The following is a 24,594-nucleotide window of genomic DNA, read 5'->3' as shown; positions in this document are numbered from 1 at the left end:
CCCAGCAAGACATAGCCCAAATCCAAAAATTATATAGAGTCCAACAAACTAACACATGACACTTGACACGAAACACAAGACACAAAACGTCTTCGTTCTTTCCAAAAGACCCCCCAGCAAGGGAAGACCTTCCGTACCTACCAGCCAGGCCACGCCCTAAAGCACACAAGACCCCTAACATCCGCAACATTCATACCTGCACATTCACACCTAACCCCAAAAAGGAAAACTAAATAACCGGCCCACCGCAAAAAATAAGAGATGGGCCACCTGGCCAAAACTAACACTCTACACACACAATTTTATTTATTTTTTTTCCCCACCACCATTTTTAAACACCCAAGGTCCCACGAAAGTCTGTGGCCTCTTAACACCAACAAGGTCCCACGAAAGTTTGTGGCCATTTACGCGCAAAAAGGGTCCCTTTCCCGCATCCCGCAGGATGTCCATTTTTCTTTTTTTTTTTTATAAAAACACCCCTTCCCCCTCCCCCCCGAAACCCCCCACCCAACCTAAAACTACATCCCCCCACGCGCAATACACATATATATATACATATAATACACATATACATACAATACACAACATAAAAAGTCTGTTTTAACACTTAGCAGTAACATGATAATTTCAAACCACAAAGAACCAACCATAAATCAAAAGTCAGACCCAAGTTCAGTGCTTGCAAGCCCTATATTCCGATTCCAATACCGCAAAACAAAAAACTACAATGTGAGGGGAGCAGCCCACCACCAGGAAACTGGAGACTACAGAGGCTCTCACCCTAATCTAACACACAACACCCTGTCCCTCCCTATTAAAGAAAAAAAAAAAAAAAAAACCTGTCCCTAGCGCCCTACCAATCTTTGCCTACCTGTCCCTACCTGTCCCTCACTGACCCTCACTACCAACCTAATACTAAACTACCTATCCCTGATGACTGTCACTGTCTGTCCCTCCCTGACCCTACACAACGACCTGACCCTACAAAAAAAAAATATAAAGTATAGAAGGAGATTAACTCACCCTATCACAGACACGCATAACCTAACTCTCCCTAGGGCACATTGAATGAGAACCCCCTCCATAGAAGGGAAGCCCTCCCTGCACCCAGCCTCTCATACTCCAGTGAGCGCACTTTTGCCAGGTCACCCAGGATGTTCCTAATCACCTCTTCCCGGGGGAGGGCTTTCTGCTGGGTGGACACTAAGCACCGTGCGTTCCACGTGTAAAACCTAGTCACTAAGCTAACTAAGAAAACAGTGCCCCGATCTCGGCCACCCAGGGACCTGAATGCCCCATAGGCCCACTCCGCATAGGAAAGGCCTGCCAGCCTGGGCCAGCCAATGGAAGCACCCACCCTACTGTAGACCTCTGTATTAAAGGGACACCGAAGCAGGAAGTGCTCCATGCTCTCAAGCATTCCGCCACACTCCTCGCGGGGACAATCCCGGTTATCAGAGTTCCTGTACTTCAGGTTGTCCCTCACATACAGTCTCCCATGGAAGCAGCGCCAAGCCAAGTCCCAAAACTTCAAGGGGATCCGTTTAGAGTTCAATAACCCAATCCCTACCTCCAGATCCCGGCTTGGGCAGTCCTTGAGCGCCAGGGGCTTCTGAAAGTGGGTCAACAGGACCCTATTGTCAAGTAACCTCCTTGACAAGGTCCTGATCTCCCACACTCCCAGACCCCACCGACGGATCACCTTCAGAACCAGGGTAGCATAAGCCGGAAGATGCCCATGAGGCGTTCGAAGGTCCTTCACCTGCCCTCCTGTCTCCCATTCCTGGAATAAAGGCCGAAACCACCCCCTACAGGAGAATACCCACGGAGGAGCCCTCTCTAACCAGAGGTTGGCGATGTTTGCCTTAATAAAGGTGTTTACTAGGAACACCACTGGGTTGACCATACCCAGCCCTCCAAGTCTCCTCGTGCGGTACGTGACCTCCCTCCTGATTAGGTTCAGCCTATTCCCCCATAATAGTTGAAAGAACAGGCTGTAGACGCGTGTCCAAAGAGGCTCTGGCAAGATGCAGACACTGCCCAGGTATATTAGTAAAGGAAGCAAATACCCTTTGGCCAGGCTAACCCTTTCCCTCAGGGTCAGGGACCAGCCCTTCCACTGATCCACCTTCTGGGCGGCAATCTTAAGTCTGCCCTCCCAGTTTTGCTGGGGGTAGTCCCCCGGGCCGAAACTGATGCCTAGTATTTTTGCTGTGGCCTGAGGCCCTGGAAGAGTGTCCGGGAGATCAAAACTAGGATCTCCCCCTCCCAGCCAGAGACTTTCACACTTATCCCGGTTGATCATGGACCCGGATGCCACCGAGTAGCGCTCAACCTCAGACATGACCCAATCTGCCTCCCCTCTCGAGGTTACAAAAAGGGAAACGTCATCGGCGTACGCCACTACCCTCAAGGTGGCATCTGGCTCCACCTGGTCCATCCCGACTCCCACCAACGGTCCACGCTCCACCCTCCTTAGAAGGGGGTCAATCGCAAATACGTATAACAGTGGGCTCAGTGGACAGCCCTGGCGGACACCAGACTTCAACTCAAAAGGGGGTCCGACCCAACCGTTCACAAGTGGAAAAGTCTCTGCCCCATTGTATAAAACTCTCAACCAATCAACAAACCTCCCGGGCAGACCGTACCTCAGAAGGACGGACCAGAGGTACTCGTGGTTAACCCGGTCAAAGGCTTTCGCCTGGTCTAAGGACAGCAAGTACCCCTTCCAGTGACCTGACCTGCTCTGCTCCACTGCCTCTCGGACACCGAGCACAGCACTAAATGTGCTGCGGCCTGGAACAGAGCAGTGCTGGGCCCCCGAAAGGAGCCGGGGTGCAAATTTCACCCACCGATTAAAAAGCACCTTTGCCAGAACCTTTCAGTCCGTATTGAGAAGCGCTATGGGACGCCAATTCTCAATACGTGACGAGTCTTTACCCTTTGACAGAATAATCAGGGCTGACTTCCTCATTGAACTGGGCAGAGCGTCCGAGGAGAGACCCTCATTAAACACCTCAGTCAAGAGGGGGACCAAGGAGTCCCTAAAAGTCTTGTAAAACTCGGATGTTAAGCCATCCGGACCAGGCGACTTTTTGGGCCGGAGCCCATCAACCGCCCGTCTCACTTCCTCTTCCCTGATTGCTTCCACCAAAACATGAAGAGAGGGGTCATCCCCTGGCTCAGGGATGGTTTCAGCCAGGAAAGCCGACATCTCATCCCGATCAGGTTCCCTCCCCCCCAAGAGGTGCGAGTAGAAGGATCTGACCACCTCCAGGATCCCTGATTTGGATCTGTTCAGGGACCCCGTACTGTCGATCAGTCCTGTTACCACCTTACAACTCACTGACATCCTGCAGTTCCTGTAAGGGTCGGGCGAGCGGTACCTCCCGAAATCCCTCTCAAAAACCAAGGATGTGTGCCTATCATACTGGCACCCCTTGAGCAAGGCCTTCACCCTAGAGACTTCCTCACGGTCCCCTCCAGTCGAGACGAGCTGCTCGAGTTTCCTCCCCAGATCCCGATACAGGCGGTGCCTGTTCAGGCACCTGAGGCTCGAGAGCTGACGGAAGAACCTTGCAACCCTTCTTTTGAAGATCTCCCACCACTCAGACTTAGTACTACAGAGACCCAAGAGAGGTACCTGGCTCTGAAGAAATTCCTCAAAGGATTGTCTTACATCAGCTTCTTCCAACAGGGACGAATTCAGCTTCCACAGGCCTCTCCCCATCCGGGGGGTCTCTGTAACATTCAAGGAAAAGAAAATGAAACAGTGATCGGAGAATTCCACCTCCACAGCGGACACTGCAGAAGAGACGGCCTCCTCCTTTAAATAAAACCTATCTATCCTAGACCTACTGCTACCCCTATGAAAGGTGAAACCCCCGTGACCTGGGGTGTGCCGGATGTGGACATCCACCAGGCGAGCTTCACTTGCTATGCTATTCAGGGCTATGCTATCATAAGCCAGCCGGTCTCCGGGGCCTCCCCTATCACGGGATCTAGTTACAGTGTTAAAATCCCCACCGAAGACCACCTGCCGGCTTGTAAAAAGATAGGGCTTGACCTTCAGGAAGAGACATTTACGGTCCCACTTAGATTGCGGGCCGTAGATATTAATGAGCCGGAGCTCCTGTCCCCTCATGAAGACGTCAAGAACCAAGCACCTCCCCACTTCTACCTCAATCACCCGTCTGCATTCCACCGAAGCGGCCTTAAAAAGGACCGCTACCCCGCTATACGGCTCGGCCGCAAGAGACCAGTATGAGGGCCCACACCTCCACTCCCTCTTTGCTTTATAAATGGCCCCCATGTCCGTTAGTCTGGTCTCCTGCAAAAATAAAATGTCAGCCTCAACTCGGGTGAAAAAATCAAAGGCCGTAAATCTGGCCGCATCTGACTTTATACTGGCGACATTAATCGACGCCAGAGTCAACGGGGTAGGTTCCGCCATCATGGGTGATTGAGTTAGATGGCCTTCTTTTTCCCCGTACCCCCCTTTTTCCTCTCGCCTTCTGAGGAGGAGCCCGAGTCACCCCTCCTCTTTAGGGATACCGAGGTGTCCATGCCCGCCCCTCCAGCATCGGACACTTCCTTCCTAGCACAGGTTTCCTCGCCTCCAGACCCCGGGGCAGTCCCCCCCCCAGGGGCAGCCGAGTCCCCCGGGGGACAGACCCCGCCGCCCCCTGAAGGCACCCCAGATGTTGTCTCCGGCTCCTTACCCCCAACCTCCGACACAGCAGAGTCATCGAGGGCTTGGAACCGATTGGAGAGGGGGATCAGAGGGGAGCCGGTGAGCCCTTCCGTAGGCACCGTAGTGGTCAAGGGGGGGGGGGGGCTTTAGTTTTTTTTTTACCCTTTTCCTGTTCTTTTTCCTCCGACTACTGGTACTTTTGTCACCTGATTTTTTTGGCTGCTCCACCACCTCCTCATCCAGACTTTCATACTGGGAGGAGTTATCGGAAGCAGCCGCCTCCTCCCTCTCCATCCTCCTGATCTCCTCGCTCACCGCCTTTTCCCCCAGGGCCTCAGAGGCTCCGGCTGCAACCTCCGGGGAGGGGACAGTCATCACCCCAGTCGCCTGGGGCTTATCCTGCCCCCTGTCCCTTCGGCGCCTCACCTGTTGCCACTGGTGGGCAGGTGTATTTGCCTCGCCTTTCCTCCCTGACCCCTCAACTCCCCTCCCGCCCCCACCTCCAGTTCCAGCAGAAGATGAACCACTGAGGACCACCCCGCGGCCCTCCTCCGCCTGACCAGAGATGGTGTTGGAAAAGGAATGTGGGCAGCGGCTATACGGGTGACCTAGATCACCACACAGGTGACATCTAATGTCACCACAGGCCGCGGCCAGATGACCTACCCCGCCACACAAGGCACATTTCTGCACCTTGCAGCCCGCGCTGAAGTGGCGGGGGTCACCGCACCTGTGGCAGACCTTCGGCTGCCCCTGGTAGAAGATCAGGATCCTATCCCTCCCCAGGAATGCCGAGGAGGGGATGTGAGTGACAGTACCACCTGAAACCTTCAATTTCATCATGAAGGTCCAGCCCCCTGACCAAATGCCGAACTCGTCCCTGTTCTTCTTTGGGACCTCTGTGACTTCCCCATAACGAGAAAGCCACGTCATAATATCGATCCCTGAGAGTGACTCGTTATTTGTTAGAACGGTCACCCTCTTTACGCCATTTTGGCGAGACACCGCCTGTACGGCAAAGTCTCGCCAGCCGGGCTCCCCCTTCACCAGTTCAAAATTCGACCAGAAAAGCTCTAAGCCCTCCGGCCGAACAAAACTGATGTCAAAGATGGAGGTACCAAAAGGATGGATCAGGGCAAAGATGTCAATTGCCCTGAAGTCCATCTTCAGGAGGAGCTCCACGACCCTCGCTCTAGGCGGGCACGCTTCACTACCCCTCCACCGAAGACGGACTACATTCCTCCTGGCCACCCCCTGCCCGGCTGTCGGGAGGGACCACACTGTTTCCCCCTCCCTTTTATCTTGGAAGGCAGCCTGGCCATGCCTGTCCAGCCAAAAGGCCAGATCCACCTCTCTTCCCTCTACTGTGATCGTCCGTTCTCCCTTCTTGAGGGCCTCCAGAAAACGGCGTCGCAAGTCACCGTACCTGAGGTCCAGAGGCGAGGAAACCCCCCGAGAGGACCCCGAGGCCCCAGCCACTACCCCCGCAAAACTCCGGGGGCTCGCGGCCGGGGGAGCAGATGGACCAGTCCCCCCCCCCGTGCTCCCCGCTACCAACAGACACTCCATTTACGCACCCTACCGCAGACACCCCACCATTTGCATCCCCAGCCACAGACACATTCGTACCCACACCATCCCCATTTGTGTCTACAATCACCCCACTCGCCCCGCTCCCACTCCCATGTGCACCGGGGTCAATGTTTTTCTTTTTTTGTGTACACTTTCTGGGCACAGTTTCACTACCACCGTCCATATTACTTGTGTTGCCAGTACTGCCGCCTGCTGGTGGCATCTTCCCTGCCAGGGGGTTCACTTTTAATGCTGCTGGCCTATCAAGCACCACACTACAGGACTTAAGCAGTGCGGCACCACTGCTCCCAGCATACCTGGAGCTTCCTGATTTACTGGCAGGAAGAGAGCCAGGTGTAGCTCCTCCCACTGCACCATCCAGCCCTGCTGCAGCTTTCCTGGATACCCGCAGTGCCGGATCCCCTGCCCCAGGTAAGCCCCCAGCACACAGGCACCCGCATCAGCTACAGCGGCAGCCCCCACACTGGCACTGGCCGCAGCTGTGGTGTCTGTTGCTCCAGGAGCAGCCACCGGCGCCGGCGCTAAGCCCCGCCCCCTGGGAGTGGCCACGCCCACATGGGCAGACCCGGCTCGGGAAGCCACGCCCCCAGCGCCCAGCAGCACAGTACTGCTCACTGTGGCCACTCCTACATGGGCGACCCCCACCTGTGAAGCTACACCCCCTGCACCCGGCAGCACAGTGCGGCCCTCCGTGGCCACTCCCACATGGGTGGGGGACGCCAGGGAGGCCACACCCCCCGAAAATGGCCGCGACGGGACCCCCAAAACCGGCCCGGAGCCGGGTCTACTCTCGGGGGTCCCTGATCCAGCGGCACCAATTCCCGGAGGCACAGCTCCCCCCACCGTCACTCCCTTAGCCACAAAGAGCTTGGCCACAGCAACTCCGGCGGCCGGCCCCAGGCTAGGCCACTCCCCCTCGGCATCCACCGGCGGCAGAGCTCTCAGCGCCGACCCCTTACTGGGCCCCTGCGCCGGGGGCCCCGACTTCGCCACGGACCCCGCCGGGGGAGCAGGCCCCACCACCTTCCTTTTACGAACCGGCTCTGCCGGAGCTGCAGGCCCCGCACTTTTTGCCCCGCCAGATGCCTTACCGGATGCCTGGGTCCCCAAAAGTGATCCAGATTTAACGGATCCGTGAGTGAGGGACCCAGACACTTTCCCAGCACACGCCGCCGGAGATGCGGCCCCGGCTGCCGGTGTGCCGCCAGCAGAGCAGGTGGCAGCGGCAGTTACGCTCGCCGCCCCCCGCACGCCAGCAGGCACACCAGGTGCCAGGCCAGCCCCCTCTCTCACAGGGGACCCAGCCTGAGCACCACCATGGTTTTTGCCCGCCGCCGGGCCGCCCTCCGTGCCATGCTCCATGTCAGACACATCCGACACACCACCTTCATTACTACAAACAGAGGCGGCGCTCTGCGTACCATGGCCTATAGTCTCCCCGCCCCCTCGCTGCAGACCCACATCAGGGCCCGAGCCGGGGTGGGTGGCGGGTGCCGCACAACGGGACCGGGGGGCCCCAGAGAGGGGGACATACACAAATTTATGTGTTACCGATGTTTTCTTTTTCATAGCTCTCTTCGCTTTCCTCTTCATCCCCCTCCCGGTTGCCTCGTCCTCGCAGATCTCATCCCCGAACGTCAGCTGGTTAAAACGTACCGGGGACTCAATCTGCCTGATCTGCTTCATGACGAGGCAGCCCCCCTCACTAGTACTACCACCATCCTCATCCTCCCCTTCGCTCCCGCTGCCCTCTGAAGGGCTATAGTCAGACGGGAGAGCCATCTGCTGAGGGGCTATCCCGCTATGCGATGCCTGGAGATCACTTACCAGGCCACCAGATGGCGGGTAGGGTGCAACCTCCTCCTCACAGTCCTCTTCCTCCTCATCCTCCACCGCCACCACCTGGCTGGAGCTCCGTGACCCCTCCAGAGATCCACCGGCCATGGCTCTGAACCGGTCGTCGTTCTCCAACTTTTCTCTGAATGGCCCGCTGCCGGCCAGGATGGTACACCGCCGGTTCTCCACCTCCTGGATGGCCTTCTTAATCCTCCTGACCGCGGCAGATAGCTCAGGCTTCTTGCTGCTAGAGGCCCTGTCGGACCTCTCCTGAGCTACCCTCAACTCCCCCCAGAGGGATTTTAGCTTCCTAGAGGCGTCCTCATACTCGCAGAGGTGCGCATGGATGCGGGAGCCATAGATGACAGTGGACTCCTTCGCCACCTTGGTGCCCCAATCAGGGGGCACCGCTGCAGCACCCCTGCCCGTACTCGGCCTACCTCCGGGGGGAGGAGCTGCCGCGGCCGTGGCCTCGGGGGTCCCTCTGGTCTTCATGCCGGACGCCTTGCCTTTTCCGGACCTGGTCATCCCAGCCACGATGGTATTCCTCCTGCCCCCCGCCGGCTTGGACTGGAGGGCAGGAGCTGGGGGCCCAGCCCCGGAGGCCAATCCCACAGCAAGCCTCCTTTCCTGGGAAGGGGGCAGACAAAAAGTCCCAGATGGTAAAGGCAAAACCTCCCTTCCCAGGAGCTCTCTCCACACACCAAACACAGCAGCACACGGCAGGCTCCACCTCTTCCTCCTCCTGCAACCGTGGCTGCTGGCATGAGACTTGCCCTCCAATAGATCCTTGTAAAAGGATTTAAAGTCTACTCATTCAAATTAGAGAGACAATTTAAATTAAAAAGATTAGACCTGCCTCCACCGCAGGGGGGCTCGCTCGACCCACCAGCGGACAGGCACCAGTATTGGGAGAGGGGGGCTGGCCGTCAGGGTCCACCGCGGCTCTGGCACAAACCCGGCGACACGGAGGTCGCACGGGCAGGAACGGACTGGCCGTGTCGGCTTCGCACTTTTTTGGTTTTAGAAGGGCATGACATGCCTATATCTGTGTCTCCCCCTCCTTTTACTCCTCCACCTCTTTTCTTTTCACATGACTGTATGTACTTGTCACTTTTCCATGTGTTAGTTGTGTCTTCTGAGCAGTTTGTCAGCTTTTGGACACCTTTGAAGGTGTTTTCTATGTGTTTCTATGTGTTTTTGTTTGCCTGCCATTGGTTTTAATGGTGTTCGACAAACAGTTCGACGAACAGTTCGGCGAACATACAGGTGTTCGACGAACCAAACTCGAACACTACGGGGGTGGCTCAACACTACTTACGGGTGAGCGCGGAGATGGGAGTGGTCCGGGAGGAGAAATGAGGGATGAAGAGGCGGTAATAATTTGCAAAGCCCAGGAATCACTGAATCGCCTTCAACCCCTCCAGTCGGGGCCATTTTAAGACTGCAGAAACCTTCTCGGGGTCCATCCGAAAATCAGTCTTGGAGATAATATATCCCAGGAATGGAAGGAAGTCTTCTCGAAGAGACATTTCTCAAATTTAGCATAGAGATTATTCTGGCGGAGCCTTAGCAGAACCTGACGAACATTCCTCCGGTGTGTGGGCTGATCGGGAGAGAAGACCAAGATATCGTCCAGGTACACCACTATGCAAGAATACAAGAGATCTCAGAAGATGTCTATAACCAGCTCCTGGAAGACACCTGGAGCATTACAGAGAACAAAGGACATCACGCGGTGACACGCATGCACCAGCAGCAGCAGCAGCAGGGAGGTCGGAAGACGCCGGAGCAGGAACCCGGCGGTAGGGGGGACGGTGTCTCTGCCTGGCAGGGGGCAGAGACGCCGATGCTACACCAGCCTTCTGTCTGCGGCAACCACACTGCTTCTTCCTGCCTGTTGGCGTGCTTTGCCTCCCTCCCCCTGTGTGCTGCTCTACTCGCTCTGCATGTCCTCTTGCCAGGTTGGGTCAGTTACTATATCATCCACCACCTCGTCTTCCACTTCTGCATCCTGGTCCTCCTCCTGACTTTCTGGCAATTGTGTCTCATCATCGTCCACCTCTTGTGACACTTTCCCAACGTCACCTTCTTGTGACCATGGCTGCTCAAATATTTGGACATCGCTACATGCGATCTCCTCTTCCCCCGCTTCAAGTGGACGGGGTGAGAGGCCCGAATCTATAAATGGAAAAGAGAACAGCTCTTCGGAGTGTCCAAGTGTGGGATCAGTTTCTCTGGGCACTCGGCATGATGGGAGGAAGGAGGTTCAGGGTGAGGAATATGCGGTCCAGACTCACAGCTACTGAGACTTGACCGTGTGGAAAACAAGGTGGTGGTGGTGGTGGCTAAGTGACTGGAAGTATTATCCGCTATCCAACCAAAAACCTTTTCACACTGCTCTGTGTTCAATAGTGGTGTTCTGCGGTGCCCTATTAATTGGAAGGTCGAGTGAGAAGATGTGCCACAATTTCAGCTTGCCCACGGCCTTGGTCCCTTCATGCACCATCACCATCACTTCCAGTTCTCCGTCCCTTGCCACGTGCCTAGCCCATTTTAAATGGAGGACAATATCTTCCACGCTCACTACAAATGACTGAATTTGGAGCGAACTTATATGTGATCCGTGTGACGGAGAAAACGCAGTTTTAAATAGCTGGCCTGTAGGTAACTATTTTGAACAGCAAACTGGTGTCAATAGCTTCACTGACACACTGAATTTTTTTTTAATGGAGGACAGAAATGTCAGTATTTTCTGAAAACGTATATGTGATCTGTGTGATGGAGATCACAGTGGCGCAGAAAAACGGTGTTCTCTGGATTGCTTTTTAAGCAAATAATGAGAATTACGATCCAAAAAAAATTATTCCTGGCCCCTGAGACCTGGGCCTATTTCTAGAAATATCTAACAGCAGCAGCGGCCAAAACTGGAATGGAGCTTCTTGTGCTATATGCACTGAAGTCTGCTATTTACCCTGCCTGCCTATATACACTGCCTGCCTGATATCTCTGCAGATGGATTAGTCCTCAGAAGGACTGTTTGTTCAGATGGATATGTGTCTCTAATATATTTTGGTACACCTAACTAACTATAAACAAGCAAATCTCTCCCTAGCTCAGCAGCACCTCTCCGTATACTGTCTGATTCCGGAGAGACTGTGACGAGAATGGCGATGCCAGGTCTGATATAGACCTGATGATGCTGTGTGGCCAGCCAACCACTGTAATGCCACAACCAACATGGCTGCGGCATTACGATGAGTGGCAGACAATCCCTGCATGTTCATTGGCTCTGTAAAGAGAGTCAAACATGCAGGAAGGGGACCCGAGCTCTCACTGAACAATCCCGGAAATACTCGGCGAGAGCCGAGCCACTCGAGCAGTGAGGTGCTCGGCGAGCACCGAGCAGTAGTGAGCATGCTCGCTCATCACTAGTAGCTACATTAAGTGTAGATAATCATAGAAAAGAAGTATAGAAAATGTAAATTCTGAGAAATGCAAGGTATTTTATGTAAAGCCAGTTATTGCCCACATTTACATTTATACACACATCTACACACATATTTATATATAAATTGTGCAAGACACCCTAAAGGAGTAAAACTAGAGAGCAAATCCATAAATCAGGAAAGTACTTTTCATAAACAATGTCAAATTATATTTCTGTAATTATAGACCTAATAGATACTTTGGAATTTAATATACTGTGCCTATAAAAACTGTTCATCCAATTGAACTGTTTCATATTTTATAATAAAAAAAACTTAAATCATACAGAATTTAACAAGACCTTTTTGACAATAATCAATAGTAAAGACACGTAAATGTCAAAATAAAGCCAAATGTCTACAACGCAATCTACATTAATTACAATTATTAAAAAGGTTTACTGAATGATGATCATGGTATTGCTAAAGGTGTTTTCTGACAGCCCACAAATTTACACATAGCTCAAATACCTTGCCATAAAGTTGTAATTATTAGTGATGAGTGAGCACTAAAATGCTCAGGTACTCTTTGTTCGGGTCAAGCAAATTGGAAAGCTCGAGTGCTCGGACTGAGTAACGAGCCCAATGTAAGTCTATGGGAAACTCAAGCATTATTCCGACGTCTCCCCCTGGCGGTCTGCAGAGGGCCTAAAAATTGCCTAAATCGACGGGAACAGTGCCCAAATTACATGGGATCAGCATGGGGAAGACCCCTGGAAGCATTTCTGATGCCCAGATCACTGCTGTCAACAATGTTATCAGAGATATTACGCCACTTTTACGGACTCACAATAAAACATCCAAAAACGAAACCAAAATGGATTTAACCTGGGAAAAATGTTCAGGAACATCCTTTCCAGGGTAATGACTTGTATATAAGGCAAAATAAATAAAGAAAAACAAAAATGCTCCTCCACACCTTGGGCTATGTTCACACGTAGCGTTTTTGATGCGTTTTTGCACTTTTGCATTGCTTTCAACCAAGACAAATGCATTCACTGGGAAATGTAATTTTAACATTTTACAACCTTATTTGGCCATGTGCTGTGAGACACATCATCAGACACATGCATGCAGTGCTGAAAAGACATTTGAACAGTATGGGGAAGACCTCTGGAAGCATCTATGACTCACAGATCACTGCCTAAAAGTGTGCCCATCGTAAGTGATTTTTGCCGCATGCGAAGATGCCGCCCGCCATGCACCTGTCATTGCAGACTTGCAACAATCACCATCCATGTCCTTGTCCCACCGCAGCGTTCAGTTGTCCCTACCCCATTCCTTGGAATGCAAGCACAAGTATGCAGCCAGCCATCAACCCACCCACAGGCTGCAATACTGTACTGCCATATTTTTGACAGCTGCCTGCACTGGAGATGAGGCCTTTTAGGCTTGTGGAGGCGGAAGCTGTCCACAACCTCATGGCGGCTTCGGCCTGGTGTCCATACTTGGTCCCCAGCCGCCACTATTTCTCCCGGTATCGTCTCCGCCTTCCACAAGCACGGGTCCCACAATATAACCCATGCCCTCCCCAGTGCACTTTCTGGGAAGTACCGCCAAACCACAAACATGTGGACAAGTGAATGAGGCCAGGGATGGTACGGAGCCAGTCCACAGCTTGTCGATGAGAGTTGTATTTCATCACAGCCATATTATTTAGCTCGGTGAAAGGACTGACTTTTGGGAAACCTATGCAGTGACTGCAATGGCTGTCAAAATTTGAAGGAATCCAATGACCCTTGCAAGAGAAGTAGAGGTCAGAGAACCTCCTAAAAACAATGTTCCCATTATTAGGAAGTGGGTCTCCCATAGTGTTTGCCTATGCATTGAAGCAACGGCTGCCAAAAATTGGAGGAACTCCAATGTCCCTTACAAGAGAAGTAGATATGTTGATATGGTACAAATGGTGGTGATATGGTGGTGGAGGATGAGGATGCGGAGAAGGAGGAGGACAAGAGCAAATAGGCAAAATCAGGAAGCGTATACCCATGTCTGGGTGTGAAGACAGAGGCGCATGGGAATAGAGTTAGACCTCACAAAAAAGACACTGTATTTGTGTTTGTGTTACGCTGCTATCATTCGGTGGTGTTGAGAAGTCTGGCCCAATCCAGCCATTAATCATTTTTATAAGAGTCAACCTGTCAGCATTTTCAGTTGACAGGCAGATGCGCCTATCGGTTATAATTCCACCGGCGGCACTTAAAACCCTCTCTGACAAAACGCTAGCGGCAGGGCAGGCCAGGACCTCCAATGCCGAAAAGAGCCAGTTCATGCCATGTGTCCAGCTTGGATACCCAATAATTATAAGGCACAGAGGAATCACAGAGGACGTTGGTACAGTCGGAAGGTACTCCCTCACCATCTTCCGAAACTTTGCACTCCTTGTGAGAGTATCCCCCGCCTCAGGACCTGTGCGATGGGAGGGTCTAAGAAAACTGTCCCAGAACTTTGACAGTGTTCCCCTGCCTCAGCTCGATTGCATTTGTGGCTCTCTTGCCGATACTCCTTGGTTGCCCAAAGAACTGTAACCTCTGCCACCAGCGTTTTCATATGGGAATTTTTTCACTAATTCCACAACAAGGGCCTTCTCGTACTGCCCCATTTTATTAGGCCTGTCCTGCAAAGGAATAAGAGACATAAAATTCTTCCTGTAGTGTGGGTCTAGAAGTGTCACCAACCAGTAATGACTGTCACCCAACATTTGGACAACGCGAGGGTCACGGGAAAGGCAGCGTAACATAAACTCAGCCATGTGTGCCAGACTGCAAAGAGGCAAGACTTCCGTGTCCTCCCCAAGAGGACGACTGACCATGCTCTCCTACTCATCATCCTCCTCTTCCTCCTCCTCCCTGTCTTCAGGCCATCCACGCTGAACAGACGATATGACACTTGTGCAGGTAGTACCATCTATAGCGCAGGAAAGAATCTCCTGTTCTTCCTCCTCCTTCTCTTCCTCCTCATTGTCACCCAATCCACGTTGGGATGAGATGAGGCTGAGCTGTGTGTCATCACCCTGTATGGTTCCTTGCTCCATCTCATCGTGCTCCGCCTGCGATGCATTCTCTTTAATAGAGAGCAGAGAGCGTTTCAGAAGCACTGCAAGAGCGGCGTAAGTTGTAGCTGAATTTCTAAAATGGGCACACAGGCGGAGTACTTTGACAAGCAGTTGCGACAAATCCGGGTAGGTTTTGAGAAACTGCTGAATCACAAGGTTAAGCACATGGGCCAGGCATGGTACATGTGTGAGCTCGCCTCACCTCAGAGCCGCCACCAGGTTCTGGCCATTGTCACACACGACCATGCCTGGCTGTAGTGTCAGCGGTGTCAACCACAGATCTGCCTGCTCTTTCAGAGCTGTCCATAACTCTTCAGCATTGTACGGTTTGTCACCTAAGCATATTAGCTACAGCACAGCCTGTTACCGCTTGGCTGAGGAAGTGCTGCAGTGCTTCCAGCTTGTGACTGATGTGGTCATTTCGGAGATGGAGGCTGAAGTGGAGGAGGAGAAGAAGGATGACGTGCAGGAGCTGTAGAATGTGGGGGAAACCCTGATTGACCCAGGGCCTGCAAACCTTGGCGTCGGGAGGACCTGTTCCGTCCCAAGGTCCGACTGGGTCACGGCTTCCACTGTGTTTACCCAGTGTGTTGTCAGCGAGATATACCATCCCTGCCCACAAGCACTTGTCCACGTGTCTCTGGTTAGGTGAACTTTCCCAGTAATTGCACTGTTGAGGGTACGGCTAATGTTGTGGGACACGTGCTTGTGTAATGCAGGGATGGCATACCGGGAGAAATAGTGGCGGCTGGGGATGGAGTACCGTGGGACAGCCGCTGCCATCAGGTTGCGGAAAGCTTCCGTCTCCACGAGCCTAAACGGCAACATTTCGAGCGCAAGCATTCGCGAAATGTGGGAATTTAGTAGTGTGGCCTGTGTGGAGTTTGTTGCGTATTTGCGCTTGCGTTCCAAGGACTGGGGTAGGGACAACTGAACGGTGCGCTGGGACAAGGACGTGGATGTGCTTGCTGATGGTGGAAGTTGAGAGTGTTCAGTGACAGATGCCGGGCGTGTGGCATCTTGGCATGCACCATGGACAGGGGATTGTCGTTCATGCAAAACAGCCGAATAAGCAGTGGTGTCACCCGCAGACACTGCTGCTGGATCCTGGGGTTCGGCCCACTTAGTCAGGTGCTTTGCTGCCATGTGCCTGATCATGCTGGTGGTGGTCAGGCTGGTAGTTTTGCTATCCCTGGTGATGCTGGCCTGGCAGGTGGTGCAAATGGCCTTTTTGAGGTTATCAGAAGAGTCTTAAAAAACAACCAGACTCGGGAAGATCTAACAGTTGTACTGGCAACTTCCGTCGTGTTGGAGGTACAAGGAACGCTTTTCTGCCTTGTGTCTGCGGCCCTGACACTGCTTCTTCCTGCCTGTTGTGGTGCTACGCCTCCCTCCCCCTGTGTGCTGCTGTCCTCACTCTGTGTGTCTCCCTGCCAGGTTGGGTCAGTTACTATATCATCCATCACCTCGTCTTCCACTTCCGCATCCTGGTCCTCCTCCTGACTTTCTGGCAATTGTGTCTCATCATCGTCCACCTCTTGTGACACTTTCCCACCGTCGTCTTTGTGTGAACGTGGCTGCTCAAATATTTGGGCATCCCTACATGCGATCTTCTCTTGCCCCGCTTCAAGTGGACCAGGCGAGAGGCCCGAATCTATAAATGGAAAACTGAACAGCTCTTCGGAGTGTCCAAGTGTGGGATCAGTTGTCACTGGGCACTCGGCATGGTGGGAGGAAGGGGGATCAGGGTGAGGAATATGCAGTCCAGACTTACGGCTACTGAGACTTGACCGTGTGGAAGACAAGGTAGTGGTGGTGGCTAAGTGACTGGAAGCATTATCTGCTATCCAACCAATAACCTTTTCAGACTGTTCTGTGTTCAATAGTGGTGTTCTGTGGCCCCTTATTAATTGGGACAGGAAGGTCGAGCGAGAAGATGTGGGTGTTTGTTGTGGCACAATTTCAGCTTGCCCACAGCCTCGGCCTCGTCCTCTGCATGCACCATCACCATCATGTCCACTGCCCCGTCCCTTGCCACGCGCCTTGCCCATTTTAAATGGAGGACAATAATTTTCCACGTTCACTACAAATGGCTGGATTTGAACCGCAATGATATGTGATACATGTGACGGAAAACTACAGTTTTAAATAGCTGGCCTGGAGTTTACTATTTTTCACAGCGACCTGGTGCCAATAACTTCACTAACACACTGCAACAAAATTTAAATGGAGGCCAGAAATGGCTGAATTTGGAGCGAACTTATATGTGATACGTGTGACGGAAAACCACAGTTTTAAATAGCTCGCCTGTAGGTTACAATTTTTCTTAGCAACCTGGTGTCAAAAAGTCACTAACACACTGCAACAAAATTTAAATGGAGGCCAATATTTTCCATGTTCACTACAAATTTCTGGATTTTTAACGCTGTAATATGGAAAGAATCTGGCTGTATTCTGCTGTGGCAACAAGCAAATGGAGCAGAAAAACGGTGTTCTCTGGATTGCTTTTTAAGCAAATAATCAGGATTAAGATCAATAAAATAATTATCCCTGTCCCCTGATACCTGAGCCTATTTCTAGAAATATCTGTAACAGCAGGAGCAGACAGAACTGGAATGGAGCCTCTTGTGCTGTATTATACACTGCAGTCTGCCACATTCACTGTCTGCCTGCCTAGCTCTGATGTATATACAGTGGTGGCCAAAAGTATTGGCACCCCTGCAATTCTATCAGATAATACTCAGTTTCTTCCTGAAAATGATTGCAATCACAAATTCTTTGGTATTATTATCTTCATTTAATTTGTCTTCAATGAAAAAACACAAAAAGAATTGTCCTAAAGCCAAATTGGATATAATTCCACACCAAACCTAAAAAAGGGGGTGGACAAAAGTATTGGCACTGTTTGAAAAATCATGTGATGCTTCTCTAATTTGTGTAATTAACAGCACCTGTAACTTACCTGTGGCACCTAACAGGTGTTGGCAATAACTAAATCACACTTGCAGCCAGTTAATATGGATTAAAGTTGACTCAACCTCTGTCGTGTGTCCTTGTGTGTACAACATTGAGCATGGAGAAAAGAAAGAAGACCAAAGAACTGTCTGAGGACTTGAGAAACCAAATTGTGAGGAAGCATGAGCAATCTCAAGGCTACAAGTCCATCTCCAAAGACCTGAATGTTCCTGTGTCTTCCGTGCACAGTGTCATCAAGAAGTTTAAAGCCCATGGCACTGTGGCTAACCTCCCTAGATGTGGACGGAAAAGAAAAATTGACGAGAGATTTCAATGCAAGATTGTGCGGATGGTGGATAAAGAACCTTGACTAACATCCAAACAAGTTCAAGCTGCCCTGCAGTCCAAGGTTACAACAGTGTCAACCCGTACTGTTAAGGGAGGGCAATAACCCTTCACGGTTGGCCAAGTGAGTGTCAATTATGTTGATTGCAATCCACAGAAAACCAAACGGAAACAATGTTCTGTATTGGGAGGACTCAAGAATCTTTGATCCCGTTTATTTTGCTTAGCATTTTATATTGTTTTGAGTATATCAAATAGCCAATCAACTCTACAGCCATACTACAATACTATAGGCTAACTGATGTTAGTACAATTATTACGGAAAACACATATATGGTCATATTATCATTGCTAGTTTGAAGCACTATGGAAATTTTATAAGGTCAAACCTGGCCTAAACAAGTTAGATAACAGAGTGTCTGACAAAATGCTCTCTTGAGAAAAGGTTAGTGTGAGATAAGTTCTATGGGAAGAGAAAGAAGAATGTACAGTACAGACCAAAAGTTTGGACTCACCTTCTCATTTAAAGATTTTTCTGTACTTTCATGACTATGTGTAAAATAATACTCTTCTCTGTATTATTTTTTCTACTGAGGACTTCTCAAAGTATCAATATCACGATATTCTTATAAAAAAATGTATCTATTTATTCTTGGATTGTCCATTAAAAAGAATCAGATTGCAGCAGGTACATATAATAATTAGTTATAAAGTAATTGTCCATTTGTCCATAATTAGCTTAATTGTTGAGATTCACCCATCTTTCCTTGGATCCTGGCTGGTAAATCATGACTTTGTCCAGCACGTGTCCAGGCCTACATGTCATCTGCTTCTCAGCATGAAGATTCTTCTTGTGGGGTGGGCAGAACAAGAGAGCCCCCCCTTTCTGTACCATGGGCTTTTATAACCAGTCGTATGGACACCTGTTCTACATATGGTAGTGAACCAAAAATACACATACAAATAGCGCATGTCAACTAGACACGATGGCTGATACAATCCTTGTATAGAACTCAAATTTAAGAAAAATGATTATCGATTATTAATTAACATTCCAAATGAATTTCCATAATTAACCATTTAACATTTCCCCCTTTTTTGAGAATAAAAGGATTTAAACTGAAAATTCTCAAAAGAAGATACATTCATCAATCATTTTTTTCCTTTCCTTCTTCCTTGGCAATATCATTAAATTTCCATAATAATAATAATAATAATAATATCAATAATAATATCAATAATAGTATCAGATATAATGATGTGAATTCATGTTATGGTAAGCCATGACTAATATTCATTTAATATGTATAATTATACTTCCCTATATCTAAATTGAAGTAATCGCGGGTCCAATCGTCATCATCTGATGTCATCGGGTCGTCGTCTCGTCTTCTTCTTGGTTCTTTTATAACGCAGTCTTTAGATGAAAACTCCTTTGAAATAAATGACAGCGTGTAGATATTGTTCAGTCCATAAACTGTACTCTTTATTAGAAAGATCATGTGTCAATTGATAAGAAACAAAGTCCATGGATGAAATGTAGCTTTAATATCTGTGCGATGTCACCTGGACTTACGTTGTCTTTGGATAGTTCTGGAATCCACTGCGTCATCCGCACTGGTCTCGTGTCACTTTTGGAACAGATGTGACATCTTTGGTCAGTAAAGCAAGGGTTAACTTGACACTTCCCTGCTTTATATAGCACCATAACCAGTACTCAGTCCTTTATGTACAGGACACATATGCCAGGTATTACCTGCTCACCAGCTTTCATTGAAGCGTTGCAGGTGATAAGAAACCACTGGAACGTGATGAAACTTGAACACAACACAGTACATATAGGATCATCGTCCTCTGCCGTCCTGGTGATCAGTGGTGTGAATTGTATTGTATGTAATGGACACAGTCTATTATAACACTCAGAATTCACACCTGTTACCTTCTGAGACGTCCGGATATCAGTTGCTTCTTCTTGTAACTTTTGAGAGTCTCTTTGATTTATAAAAATTAAAAGTCTTTATTAAGATAGAATTCATAATTGCGATGTCTTGATTGAAGTCTTCATTCCCTAATCTGATACCAAAGCTGGCAATTTTTCCTAACCTATAATATCACAGCGTACCATAGCAATCAATAATATCCATCTAATTATTATCAAAATATTAAAATAAATTATGTTTGGAATAATAAACAATAATAGATAATAATTCATTATTAATCAAGTTCTCCATATGATAGAACATTTTTATGTCATAGGTGTAATTACCTTTTCCAACCCATAGGTGTCAGTGTGTTTTGAAACAACAAGTGTTTATATCTTTATTAAACCAATAATACCAAAGAATGTATACTCCTGAACTAAAATGAATAAATATATGAATGTATGAAGGAATGAATGAATGAATGAATGAATGAATTGTTGTGTTTACTCAGAAAATGTAAACATTTTTCTTATATTAATTCATATCATCATTATATTTAATGAAGCAATATTCTTTGTACTAGACATTACCCCATTAAATATTAATGTGTTTTCTCAGTTGAAATATTGAACTGAATTAAAATCAAAAATTGAAAATTAAAACTGAATAATGGAAAAATAAGAAAATAAGTAAGAATAAAAATTTAAAAATGAAAAATAAAAATAAGAATACAAATGAAAATAAAAATAAGGCCTTTAAATTTTAATGACAAATGCAGAGTAATTATATTCTCCATAAAAAAATACCCTTATATCTCCATTATCTGGATGATTTCATATTTGTCATAACCTTGTATCACCAAAAAATATTAAATTATTAAACTATGCAACTTTGCATGTAACACCCTTCTTAATTATATCATTGTACCTTATTATTGTTTCTTCTTTATTAAAATGTGTAAAAAATAAGTATTGATCAAAAGTGATTATGTAATCAGGATCAAAAACACATTTTCCCCCTTAATACCAAAAAATATTATTTTATAAAATAATTTATATATATATCAGAACCAAATTAAAAATAGTTATTCTTCTATAAATATTTTGCATAAATTTCATATCGATGAGTAGCATAGATTTGTCTAAAGAGAGGTGTGTACCTATTTAGGTAACCATTAAAAATAATATCATAGTTATTCAAGAATATTATCATGTGGAAAAATTATTCTAAATATAAATTTGCTTTGTAAACCATTTTGATGTGTGGTTGCCCTTATCCACTATTAGTTAAATCAAGAAATAATAATTATTAAAGAAATATAGAAATATATGTAGATAATACCTAATTATGTATTATAATTTTTCTCAGAATTAAATATATTTTTGTACCTTTACATAAAGATACTTTTTTTTTCAAACATACAAACATACGAGGCCTCTGTCACATCAATCACACTTAGCAGCTGCTGATTTACTCATCTGTCACCTTCACTCTGACATTCACAGATCTGTTCAATCCATACGTTCCACATACGAAGTTTTAGATATATATATATTTAACCCAAAATTGTTGTATCCCAATTTATTAATGCGCATTTCCATATCAATTAAATATCTTAATATTCTTTGAATATTCCCCAAATACATATTATATAATATGAGAGTAAGTATTTGAAATTTCAAACACTTGAAAAAAACTTTTGTCTTGCAAAAAATAGAAATGTCCTTAGGTTCCTTTTTTTTTCCTCACTGGCTGCCAGGTTTTAAGTTACATCAGCTGGAAATAGAATGAATGGGATCCTATACTATTAGCTCAAAGTTCAAAGGCCGCAGCTGTCACACGTCATGCTGTAAAGCTACCCCAATCAGCACGAACACTTCATGCACAGAAAATATTAGCAACACAAAAGAATTAATAAGTATTACATATATTATAGTCCAACTAGTTATATTGTTAATTTTTTTAAAATGTAACACATATAAATCATGCAATTTTTCCACTTCCTGTGTGAATAAAGAAATAAATCCATTTTAGAGTTGTTTGATCAAATCCTGCTTTGGAATGAAACCTCTAAGGAAATATAAGAAAATAAAATTAAATATCAAATTCATACAGAAACAGAATTATTTAAATATCTTATATCTATATTGGTTGGTTCTAATGTAATTCAAAATATTGTTACTTAAATTTATATATGAAGTTCTAATTTATTAATTAATATATATATTTTATAAACATATATATAAATACAATTATACACAATATCTACTTAGACAAGTGTGTATATATATATATATACATACATGAACTACTAGAAACTATGTAACTACAATTTTACTGTATAAGATTATAAATAAATATTGAGACATTGTATAACATTTTGATACATCATCATAATTACAGTTTTTCCTTAGCCACTCCCTAAACCAAATCTTCTGTCTCTCTCAAATATCTCCAGGAACGCCCTATTTAGGAAAGACATTTTTCTATCCTTCAAAACCTCAGAGAACTGTCTGTTCTTCTGTCCACATTCCATGACGTCACTGTGAGCCGGTCGTCTCACTTGTCTCTGTTCATCAGTTTCGGCCATTTTCCTTTTTAGAGAGTCACAGTTCTGACTGAGAATGAACTCATTCTGTGAAGAGATTGATTTTTCAATCATTTTATATGGCTTATAACAGATATGAAATCTCCTGCGTATTTGATAGAGTTCACTATGGGGATGACTTAGTCTAGGAGAGTTTGATATTGGCTTTTGGTAAGATTTTACCTTTCCTGGTTTTATAAAATTAACTTGATTTATTTTCTTTGCACAATTCTCATGTTTTCTAACAGAATCCAGCATCTGCACACATTTGAATAGGGATTCTTTTTGTGACGCTATAACTCTAGATACTGGATCTAGGAATTTGAATTTTTGTACAAAAGTTTTTATCATATGTTGTACTTTTCCATTTTTGATAAGAGCTTTATACAACCGTTCAAACATGGACATGAATGTATATGTACATTCCTTCCTACCAATCCTTAGTTTCTGCAGATCTTCTATGTTGGGAAAATCCTTTGTGACACAATAAATCAAATATCTTAATCTGTCCGAATCATTTTCCCATCCATTAGGAGAGTCATTTTCACAGGGCATTAAATGTAAACGTCTGGACAATGTCACAGGAATCCATATTTTAAATAATTGATTCCTCTCCTCATTGGATAAATCAAACTTATCAGAGAAGCTCTCAAACGTCTCTGAATTTCTACAGGCATGGATTTTGACATCATATTTTGGCATGATTTTGTATAGTTTTAGCAAATTTTTCCTCATTTTCATTTGGAGTTGAGCCTGGGTAATTCCTGAATTCTCTGATATTTTTAGTGGCTCTTGTACGTCCGCTCCTCCTACGTCACTCACGTCTCCTCCCACATCACCTAATATGTCAGTTTCTCGTATGTCAGTCATGTCTCCTCCCATGTCAGGTTTCTGTATGTCCGTCTCTTGGTCAGACCCAAGGTCACCTTCAGTTACAGACACGTGTCTCAAATCTTGTTCATTTTCCACATTACAGTCAGAATCATTGTCACTATCTGACACTTCTACACTATTGTCCTGCTTAGAACTTTCAAGTACAAAATTATGAAATACTTGTACAAGATGTAGAATATTCCGCAATTTGTGTTTCTCTCTATTTACCAATTTAGAAGTTAACTGTAAATTCTGCAATTCACATTCTTTGTATAAACTGAGCCACAAAACGTCTATGTCATTTCCTACATTAATTTGAAAATTAATATTACTTTGTTTAGCAAAAGAAGAAATTATATCCATATTTTGCTTACCTTAAGATTCCTTAGCTTTTCTTTATCAGCACGTCCTGTCTTCAGTTCGTCTGATTCTGTTCCTTGTTAGTACCTCTGCTTCCCGTTAGTCCTCAGTCTGTAGGCTCCTTTCTGCTTCTCGTGACAAATTAGTGAATTTACTGACACGTGAACAACAGCTGTTCAGCTCGTCAGGACTTCCCCCCTTGTTCACGGGAAGAAATTCACTTACTTAATTTAAAAAAACGAAAAAACAGGATTGGCTGGCTCACCATTGTAAAATAATACTCTTCTCTGTATTATTTTTTCTACTGAGGACTTCTCAAAGTATCAATATCACGATATTCTTATAAAAAAATGTATCTATTTATTCTTGGATTGTCCATTAAAAAGAATCAGATTGCAGCAGGTACATATAATAATTAGTTATAAAGTAATTGTCCATTTGTCCATAATTAGCTTAATTGTTGAGATTCACCCATCTTTCCTTGGATCCTGGCTGGTAAATCATGACTTTGTCCAGCACGTGTCCAGGCCTACATGTCATCTGCTTCTCAGCATGAAGATTCTTCTTGTGGGGTGGGCAGAACAAGAGAGCCCCCCCTTTCTGTACCATGGGCTTTTATAACCAGTCGTATGGACACCTGTTCTACATATGGTAGTGAACCAAAAATACACATACAAATAGCGCATGTCAACTAGACACGATGGCTGATACAATCCTTGTATAGAACTCAAATTTAAGAAAAATGATTATCGATTATTAATTAACATTCCAAATGAATTTCCATAATTAACCATTTAACACTATGAAAATTGTACATTCACACTGAAGGCATCAAAACTATGAATTAACACATGTGAAATTATATACTTAACAAAAAAGTGTGAAAC

The 24,594-nt window shown here is 46.6% G+C and overlaps 1 protein-coding gene across 1 annotated transcript in view; it reads right to left on the bottom strand.

Annotated features, from left to right (window-relative positions):
* Window positions 1-3,641: 3,641 nt before the first annotated feature.
* The window catches only part of LOC141258559 (uncharacterized), a 167,969-nt gene continuing 147,016 nt past the window's right edge, over window positions 3,642-24,594 (bottom strand). The window contains exons 2-3 of the mRNA XM_073673538.1: window positions 8,114-8,558; window positions 3,642-3,741 (exon numbers count right to left, since the gene is read on the bottom strand). Of these exons, the coding sequence (XP_073529639.1) occupies window positions 3,706-3,741; window positions 8,114-8,558 (481 nt within the window). The 3' untranslated portion in view covers window positions 3,642-3,705. The remainder of the gene's footprint in view (window positions 3,742-8,113; window positions 8,559-24,594) is intronic.

The sequence above is a fragment of the Phyllobates terribilis genome, unplaced genomic scaffold (genome assembly GCF_046119375.1).
Source record: "Phyllobates terribilis strain yellow unplaced genomic scaffold, ASM4611937v1 Scaffold_3__8_contigs__length_932513732, whole genome shotgun sequence".
Classification (NCBI taxonomy): domain Eukaryota; kingdom Metazoa; phylum Chordata; class Amphibia; order Anura; family Dendrobatidae; genus Phyllobates; species Phyllobates terribilis.
The sequence above is the reverse complement of the archived record's forward strand: the minus strand, read 5'-3'. Positions and strand labels throughout refer to the sequence as shown.